Here is a 10,530-nt window from a genome sequence, read left to right as displayed (position 1 = left end):
CATTCATGGACGGACGAAATTCAGGCAAGGAGCTAGGAAAAGCTCGCGCGCGAAAAGAATGGAGCAATGTACAAAAAAATGCTTCTCCAAGAAAATGTTTCGCAATCTAGAACGATAATATCTTGTACGTGTTTTGAAATTTGCCGCTTTTTTGTAATAATGAATATAGCTTTACAGAAATGGATGGTAGTTGGACGCGAATATCGAACAAACCTTTATCAATCTGTCGGTAGTACACCATGCCACGCAAACCAACCTACATTCCAACTGTTAATGATAGTTGCATTATTATCTAATGTTAATAAACGTTAATGAAAACCCCAAAATGCACGTACTATTAGTAAATAATGTTCTTGTGCCTACTAAAACGGTAACTCTGTATTACGTAAGATGTAATTTTTATTAAATATCTATATCATCGTTTGTTCATTGGAATAAAATGCTAGCATATAATTATTTGTCAAAGACAATGGCTATAGCAAGTATAATAAATAATCGTAACTTGGTTCAATTCGTACTCTCGTCATATCCACAATTAAACCTTACGATTATTGAAACGTTTGCTATTTTCTGTTTCAATATTTAAAAAAAAACAGGCACATTGTTTCCGGATGATATTAATTTAGATATGGGAAATTCGCTTCGAGTGCTTTAAATATTGTTAACTTGGAAATTAATGTTCTCTATGGTTATGGAATTTAGTGAATATAAAAGAAAATATTTATAAATTGAAGGAATTGATTAAAATAACTATGTCTAGAATAAACTCTATGTCCATGAGAGGTGCTTCAGATGGCTAGTTTTGGCATGAAATGGTACCTCTTATGGTTAAATAATTAGAATATATAAATGGTGTAGCACCACTATATGGAATTATGGTTTACTTACTTATAAGATATTTTAGCACAATGTAATGTATTAACATATTTTTCAATATTGTATTTCTAAACGTAATTGAGTTAAAAATAAGCAGTACCTGGTATGAATAAGTAGGTATGATCATATTACATTTCAATGTAGTCAGAGAAAAGAAAAATAACACAACTCTAATATTATATGTATAAACGCGGTGAAGAACATCCACTTATACCATCGCTCGCGCAAAGGAGTACATACACCTACTTAAAGCAAAGGTGGAAATCACTTACAAATATATTTTCACCACACCAACTTAAAGGCTTTCTTTGCTATTCGAACATTTTATCCACAAGGGGGCAAAGTGTAACACGATGTCTTAATCTGGCTGCTAGATTTTACCTATAAATGATGATTTTGAATCATAAATATTGAATAAATTGATGGATTTGATTTCCATACTTATTATTTTTGGAATCTTTCGCTTGCTCAATCTCAATTAAAACAAATAACTATTAGAACAGCCATACTTATTATTTTAACTCAATTATGAAAAATAGAAATAGGAGATTACACGTCATTGTTCTGCATTGTATGGTGACCTTCGCAGACCAAAGGCTTGTGGTCTTTACAATTTCTTTAAACTTACAAGATAAGATTTATAAGCTCTGCAGACTGGTCATTATGTGTTTAATAAAACATTTTCGAATATTTATGTAGGATTATAAATACTTGTTAAATGTTTTTGAAAATATTAATAGATTACATGCGTGTATATACTATACATATAGTTACACACCCATGAATTTCATGATCACTTATTACGTTCTAATTTACATATGTGCAGGAAATGAAAAGTTAATACATAGAAAGAGCTCTGGATAAACAGGAAGTGACTGTATGGCATGGCTAATCTCGTCCGCATTAGTTATTCTTCTCAAAATCTACCCCTACTCTTATACTTTGTACAAAACTTTAAAATGAATAATGTGTTTATATAAAACTTACTTACTTACTTACTTATTATTCATCGCACGAGAGTCACCTTTATACGGGAGTTACTTCACTAAGTATTTATCTTACTTAGTAAAACGTAAAAGGTGAAACGTATCCTCCCGTTTTCTTTGATCTCTAATGTTTCATGTGTAAGCCAGTAAGCTTCACTAGATAAAACACTTGTATTTCATTAATTACAGTTATATTTAGATATTTTCGGATACTAAGCTCAATCAAAGTGGACAACAACGAAAATTAAGTGGATAATCTTTATCTTTATCAGTAACTGCCAAAATGTGTCAAAATTTATTGAATTTATTTAAGCAAGAGAAGTTTCACACTTCTAAGTTTCTCAAATCATCATTTCTGTTTATCAATCGTAGAATATTATAAGTACTATGTAATTTTAGATAATAATTGATGGTGTACTTTTGTAGTACCTAACCGAAAAATGCAGTATCGTGCATGTTTTTTGCGCACAATATAAACGAAAACTTAAGATTAAGCATTTAATTGTAGTCTTGGGAAAGTAAATTGTTTCTAAAGTCATACTTTAATCAATAAGAAAAACGCCTACTCCATTAAATGCGTAATTCGTATTATGTGTATTTTTTACAATACCTAGGAAAATAAACATTATTTCACGAATGACTCTAAAGCTAAGGCTAAGTTAGAAACAAAATGATTTAATAATAACACCAAAAGTGTTTTTGCTAGATAGGTACTACCTATTTTATAAAATTATACTTATGGAAAGTGGAAGCCAGGAGATAATATGTGAGATATTTAGCTATAAGTACCTATCGGCAGGATAGTTGGGTTTGGAAATAATTCATCACCAGATGTGAACGAGGAGGTAAATTCCCACGTTAATCAGTCCTATGATAGTGCAGATGATGTTCAGGTAACAATACGTAAAGGGTCGAAACGATGTGGGTCATTCGGTACACTAATGTCAAATCGCTTTGTGCGCAACCAATGAGAGCCTGTCGTATTTATAGTCTAACTGCGAATAAAAAACTTGTACATATATGTAGATGCGGACGTAGTGCCAAAAGTATGTATACACGACTTTCCCGCATCTATATTTAATACCTTGACTGTACACGTTCTGTAAACTCCATATTAACCCCGAAGTCATTGGCACTAACATCTATAGTTCTTTTAAATTAATGTTTGATTTTATGGGACTATGTGATGTGAGATTTTATTCAGGAAACAATTTATTTTCTCCCTTACGTTAATGTAATGACTTTAAAATAAACTACATAACGTCAGTCACTATTGTACCCTAATAAAGTTTCACGTACACGTACTTGCTGACAGTGTTAGGTTATTTTCGATTTGTACAAATAATGTAAAATACCCTATAATGGACGGTGATGCCATTATGGACAAAAAAACTCAAATCCTTAAAAATAAGTATCTAAAATTAGTTTCTAAAAACTGACGGCAATGTACCATTAACTACAGTTGTAGAGCTGTTTAATTTTGAAGTTTCAATTAATTCTGTTATTTCTGAAGGATTTGGCGGCAAGGTAAAATTCACCAGTTTACTGAAAAAAATATCAAGACGAATTCTTAGTAATGTTGCTAAGAGAGTTGAGTTCATGTATAAAATAATACTCGGTGTAAACTTGAATAAGTTTTACTTACTGCATTAAGCATGAGATAAGGTACATAAAACATACTAGTTTGTTGCTCCAAAGATATAAAGAAATAGCGTTATTTTGCGAGTGTCCATTACTGGAACCGGAAAACTGCGTACCTCCTATGATGGACAAGGAACAATTTACAAAACCAAAATTTACAAGAAACAATCCTATGTTAAAATAACCCAAACTAATTTTATTTATGGTATATAAAATTGACTCATTGAGTATCAATCCTACGTTTAAAAGTAAAATTTTAAACTTATTTCACTGTCCATAATGGGGGATCCATTACTGGAGAACTGCCGTCCATAATTGGAGAAAAAACACCTAGTTTTAATTTGTTAACTATGAAGAAACCAATAGGAGTATCTATTCTGCAATACGCTTGAAACGTAAAAGAAGGATAGGACATTCAAAATTTAACACGCTTAGCGGTACACTTATCAGTGAAATATCAAAAACAGGCGATTTTTTTTCTTAAACTGTCCATGATTGGGTCCGTTACCTTAGGACGCAAAGACATACATGATAATTAAACAACGTCATACAATAATTATAAAATACGACCTGAATTGCACAGATCGTAATAAGGTTTGTAGGGTAGATGATGCCAAATATCATAACAGTGAAATTTAATGAAATGTAATAATAATAGTTGAGAGTTGCAAAAACGATACTTTACTACTAATACATTTGAAATGTATTCCTTGCAGTATTGCTCGCAGAAGAATCCGTTGGACAAAATACATGGTTTTGCAAATATCAAGAAAGACCTACGTTTATATAATAGTTTTGTCTTTAACTTACTGCTACTTGAGTAATTGACACTAAGGGTCGGTCGCACCAAACCGTCTGTCACCGTTAAATCATTCGCTAAATTTTATTGTATGGGAAGTTCCATAGGCGTCTGCTGCGTGACGATGTGTCTGTCAAATGTAGTTGATGCAACTGGCCCTAATTGTTATAACATAGGTCAAATGCCAAATAAAGCATTAAAATAAAAAAAGTTTAAAAATCACCGTTTTTTTTTATTTATTTTAGTAGGTACCTTCTGTGCTACCAGTCCTATATCTCTTTATCCCTTTTTAGGTAGGTGAGTACCAAAGAATTTAATAAGATTAATAAGTACACAAAATTGCCATACAGCAGGGCACAAAAAGTAACAACATCGTAGTATCGTCCCTTTCAAATCAATAAGTGTGAGAAAACGGCAAGACACGACGATGTTGCCTCTTTTGCCAAGCTGTAGATCTACAATTAACTACCGAAGAAAAGCTTGTATGAGTTTACCCCACACGAGCTAGAATCGCCACAAATCAAGGGAAACGTTTCTCTTACAACTTGAATTGAGAAAGTTCACTTTTATCCAAAAGTGTGCAAAGTGATTGCATACAATTTTTACTTGAAGCCCAAACCTGGTTGGTAGTTAAATAAATTGATGGATTGGATTTAGTTTGATGTTTTACAGGTAATATTTTCCTCTTGTCTATGTGGTACAAAAATTAAGTGTTTCACTCGGTGGAAAAATTTGTTTAACTTTGAAACCCTCGCAATGCTCAAAATTCCACCTGTTCAACCACTTCAATACTAGAATCTTTCGCTTGCTCGGCTCGAGTATAAGTTTTTATGCTAATCGATTCTATTCCTATGCCCCTTAGCAGAACTTTTACTATTTAAATGAAATAGTAAAAATCTGGAAAAAGTAGGTCTAGAATATATATTATAAATATACGACATTCTTACACAGAATCTTCTCCCTTAGCCAGCGTTCCCACTTAAGGTAGCGGACGCGCGCCACGCTACCTGAGTGTAATTAAAAAAACGTCTCCTCAGTTTTTGTATAGGAAGGACGTAAGACGCGCCCCAGGTGGCGTGGCGCGCGCCGCGCCGCTTGGCGGCGCGTCTTACGTCCTTCCTAATCTTCCTATACAAAATGTACTGAGGAGACGTTTTTTGAATAACACTCAGGTAGCGTGGCGCGACGCTCTGATGTGGCCGGTCCCTTAGAAACAGGGAGTACGTTGAATCGAACGAAGCCAAGCATTTCTTTGCTTTTCGTGTTAAGTATATTCTGTCCAACAGAGTATATTAACTCTTGTAAATTTAATAAGTATAGACTTGGTATAGATAGACGGTCAACCAATTCCTGGCAGTAAAAAAACACCATAGGCTTACCGCCAGCCAATAACGCATGTATGGAGATTAGAAATATACTTCTATTCTCCCTGAACGCATGCTTTCCTAGACCTTGAGGCACTGGTCCCACGGCGAGCTAGTAAACTGAGCTATCGGCTATATAACCTAACCACAAAATTAAAATTTTGAAAAACCCCCGACCGCGACATAGTGGACCGATTTTCATACAACATGGCTAAGAACACTCCCGACTAACTCAGCTTTCAGACAAAAAAAACTAAATCAAAATCGGTTCATCTGTTCGGGAGCTACGATGCCACAGACAGACACACACACAGACAAACAAACAGACAGACAGACACGTCAAACTTATTACAGCCCCTTCGTTTTTGCGTCTGGGGTTAAAAAACGAACAAAAGATAATCACTCCCGCGTAAATAAAAGAGACACGGCGATGTTTATATTTACTCGCCCAGCGGTGAGCTATCAATATCGCCGCGTCTCTTTTATTTGCACGGGAGTGCTTATCTTTTGTTCGTTTTTACAGCCGATAGCTCATAGTCATAGTTTACTAGCTCGCGGTGGGACCAGTGCCTGACGTTGGCAGAATGATCGACGTCGAAGAGACTATAACTATGAATTTCGCGCCGTTTTTTAGTGCCATGTTTTGGTTGCCTGTCGATCAAATGGAATATTTTAGAAAGATTAAGCAGAAGCATTTTTAGTATATTATGCCGGGACACTAATTTAATAATATAACATACGCGAGTATTACTAAGTATACTCGCATTACTAAATTTCGAACGTCCCTCTGTTATCACGTAATGTTTTGACGTTGACATTTGACCATCGCTTGTCAGTTGAATTAGATTCTAATTTTTTGTATGGTTGGTTTGTGTTAATCGAAAGTGCGTGCCAAGTGTTTTTATTGTTTATCCTTAAATGTTTTGAATCTCAATTATTTATCTATTTAATTTATAGACATTTTGAATTTATTTGTGTCTGTGGTACTACTACTTTTTGTTTTACACGTTGTTATCGAACTTTGCGCTGGTAAAAGTGAAGCCAAGTTTCGAAAGCATAAAAATCTAATTAGTTCGTGAAGCTTCCATGCTCCTTCAAACAGAATGGACGATATTCTCAACCAACCTAGTTCATCGAAAGGCAGGCAGTAAGTATTCGTAGGAAGTAAGAATTCAATTCCAAACACCCAAGAGGGTATGTTTTGCTCAAGACTTGGTACTTTATTATGGAAGTACTTTTTATGTTAAATTTTGCTGTTGTTACTTAAACAAATTTTATTAATTTATGTTTCGTTTTGAATCCAGTTAAAGTTATTCATAAGACCATTTGCTAAAAAACAACTTTTATCAAATTATATTGGTTTTGGTACCTACAAGACAGTATTTAATTGAATATTCTCTAAATTTTCCACGTTCTATCTCTTTTATTCAACAATGTGCCTAAGCCTACTCACATCTCTCATATTTAACTGTGAAACACGCACCTACAGCAGGTAAATAATAGCCTTAGTACAATTTTTCAGCTACAATGAGTACCACATTAATTTAGTTTAAAAACTGTAACTCACCCTTTGACATAAGCTCTGTATATATCTTTTGATTTAGCCTTTGCCATAATTTCCACATTCGAGAGCCAAAAATGAATAGGTTACTGCCCTGACCTAGAACTATGAACTTTGGCAAATAATATTAAACAGTCTTATAGTAGTTGGTTGTAACGCGACTTATGTCCATATTAATAAAATTTCGAAGACAGATATAGAAGTATCATTGGGTCGTCTAAAACCACGAAGCTCACCTAGTCCTGACAATCTCCCTGCTTTTATTTTAAAAGGTTGCAAAGAGTGGCTTTTGGCACCCATGATGCACATTTTCAACTTGGTCTTAAGTACCGGGCAGTATCCAACTAAATGGAAAATAACGAGAGTTAAGCCTATACCTAAAACTGGCAATAACACCCTGGTTGAGGATCATCAACCTATTGCTATCCTCTTGTCGGTGGCCAAAGTCTTTGAGTCTACTATAAATCGACTTCTTGCCCATCAAATTGGGCCTTACCTCTGTGTCTCCCAAGTCTCCCAACATGGTTTCAGGTCTCGGCGGTCAGTGGAAACTAATCTGTTAACCCTGGCTGACTCAGTTGCGAGTCACCTAGACAAGGGCATACATGTAGACGTGTTGTACTTTGACTTTAAAAAAGCCTTTGATCAAGTAGGTAATGACGTCTTGTTGTTCAAGCTGTGCAGTATTGGGTTTTCACCACAGCTGCTCTGATTTTTTGCGAGCTACTTGGGCGACAGGAAACAGTATGTGCAACACGGCTGTTTCGTATCTAAAACCTTTCACACTCACTCTGGTGTTAGCCAGGGTTCGATACATGGACTGTTGCTTTTTGGAATCATGATAAATGATCTAGCAACAACTCTAAAATCTGCCCGGTGCTTGCTTTATGCTGATGATCTCAAAGTCATTTACGGTGTCCAAGAGGTCTCAGATTGTGTATCTCTCTAGGTGGATGTGGACAGAGTGCACCAGTGGAGTCTCCAAAATAAGCTGACCTTTGTGCCTCTAAATGTGCCGTTATGACATTCAGCAGGGCCCGTCATCCGCTGTACTATAAATATTACCTGGGATCAGAGCCATAACCCTGCCCGGGTTGACACTATTTGTGATCTGGGCGTCATTCTCTATTCGCACCTCAACTTCCACGAGCATATGATAACATTAGCTTGTGACTGCTACAAGAGGCTAGGGTTCATTATTAGGAATGCGAGGGATTTTCAGGACTCAAATACTGTAGAGCTTCTATATACTTCATTAGTCGGTAGTAAGCTTGAAGCATCTTCCTCTGTTTGGAATCCTTATGAGGTATCCTACATCTTGCTCCTGGAGAGAGTACAGAAAGTGTTCCTCCGGTTCTTATATCAAAAAGAGTTTGGGTATTACCCCTTTTTATATCCAAGCAAATATTTGCTTGGTTGTTTAGGCTTTAATTCCTTAGAGGTAAGACGAAATTTTAAGCATCTTACTACAGCCTTTGGCGTCTTGCGAGGTGAATCAGACTGTCCTGAATTCGTAGCGCCATTACTGCGCCTTTATGTCCCTATGCCGACCAGAGTCAATTTCCGGCCTTGTGGTCGTGGTTTATTTGTAGGCCCAGTATTGCGAACCGTGTCTCACAGAAAATCCCCTCTTGTTCGCCCTTTGCCCCTCCTGAATGCTCTCTTAGCATCAGCACCTGGATGGACGTACGTCTTTCAACAGTTTATCATGTATTATATATATATATATATATATATATATAATATGTTTTGTACTTGTTTTTAGTTTTTAGTTTTGCAGTGATTTAGTATTTCATATTGTCATGCTGTATCACTATTTTTGAAATAAATAAATAGTACAGACTACAGACACTCGAGAAAAAATAACAAAAAATATAAATAATATTATACTACTAGTCTAATAAAAACTATATAAATATATATGTATGAAACTGGACTCACCCACCAAGAGTTCAGTACTACTTATACCTTGATCTTTCCATTAGCTATAATCATAGCTGAGCGCCGTTAATGAAATAGTTAACTTCGTTAATCGCTAATCCGTTACTAAAAAAGTTAACTTCGTTAATCGTTAAAGCGATACATTTCGACGTAAGTTAAAGTTAATTGTTAATCCGTTAACACTTGAAAAAAAGGACCTTTTCTTTAAATATTTAGTTGCATCAGTATCCACTATAACGTATTATATTTCTGTAAAAGGCCGAAGTACAGCTATTATACCCCTATTGAACTCTAGGCTGCACGTGGAAGGCAGTGATCGCCTGAGCTACTGCCAAGAGCTGTGTCAGGAGAGATGCTGGCGGTGACGGGACTGTTGTGGCACTTTGGGCAGTAGAGGCTAGGGAAGCGAATGTGGTCGTAAATAGGGCTCGAATTTGCTGCCCTATCACTACAACAGTCGCCATGGTAAAGCTTAGGATTCACCGAATCAAAGTAAAAGCAAATCCACGTGAAGAATACTTTTTTAGGTAATATTTCGGACTTTTAGCAATCGACATCGGTAAAACCTAGGATTTACCGGCAAATCATAGGATTTGCCGTACTTCGGGCTTTTATAGTAGCGTTCAGAACGTGTTTTTCGCAGCGCAGATGGCGCCTGTGCCCTACTAGATTAACGATTAACGAACTCGGAGAAATTTAACGGAAGTTAACGAGTCCGTTAACATTTTTTCAAGTTAACTTAAAAGTTAATCCGTTAATCGAGATGTTAACTTCGTTAATTTACGATTAACGGATTAACGAGTTAATGCCCAGTTATGGGTATAATATTGCATTAAATAGTATATAATCATCAAATAAGTGAATTTGCCTATAGGTAGGTTCATTAACAACTCTCCAATGTGTACTGTTGGTACTTTTTGATATTGATTTGATTTTGACATATTTATGAAAATGCGAATGGAAATAGATAAAGTAGATAACAGTCTTCATATCTTAATGGTCGCCTATGAGCTTATTGATTTTAAGTGATTGAGCCCAAAGTTTCCTCAATTAATTAATTATATATATTTAACATGATTTCAAGAACACCAACACATATTATAATATGTATTTTTTGAACAGTTTGGTTATTATGGTTACCTTGAGGATACCTTTCTTTATGGGAAACTTATTACATGTTCACTCTAGTTTAATCCTTTGAGTACATTTCTTTTATAGTTTGTACATATTTTTCTGAAATCATATATTTCAATATCATATATTTTTCTTTTTTTTTGCTCTTAGTTTTTATTTTAATTTATATTATCATGCTTAAGGATTTTTTTTGTAGGTACTATAAATAGGCTTTTGGGCACTGTGTTG

General features: G+C 35.2%; 1 protein-coding gene across 2 annotated transcripts in view; it reads left to right on the top strand.

Moving 5' to 3' along the window:
• The first annotated feature begins 6,545 nt into the window (after positions 1-6,545).
• LOC125240544 (protein cycle) overlaps positions 6,546-10,530 on the top strand; it is a 119,695-nt gene continuing 115,710 nt past the window's right edge. For both annotated transcript variants that reach the window (XM_048148448.1, XM_048148449.1), the window contains exon 1: positions 6,546-6,813. In XM_048148448.1, the coding sequence (XP_048004405.1) occupies positions 6,770-6,813 (44 nt within the window). In that variant the 5' untranslated portion in view covers positions 6,546-6,769. The remainder of the gene's footprint in view (positions 6,814-10,530) is intronic.

This window comes from Leguminivora glycinivorella, chromosome Z, assembly GCF_023078275.1.
Source record: "Leguminivora glycinivorella isolate SPB_JAAS2020 chromosome Z, LegGlyc_1.1, whole genome shotgun sequence".
NCBI classification, from domain to species: Eukaryota; Metazoa; Arthropoda; class Insecta; order Lepidoptera; family Tortricidae; genus Leguminivora; species Leguminivora glycinivorella.
Note: the sequence above shows the minus strand (reverse complement) of the source record. Positions and strands in the feature narration are given on the sequence as shown.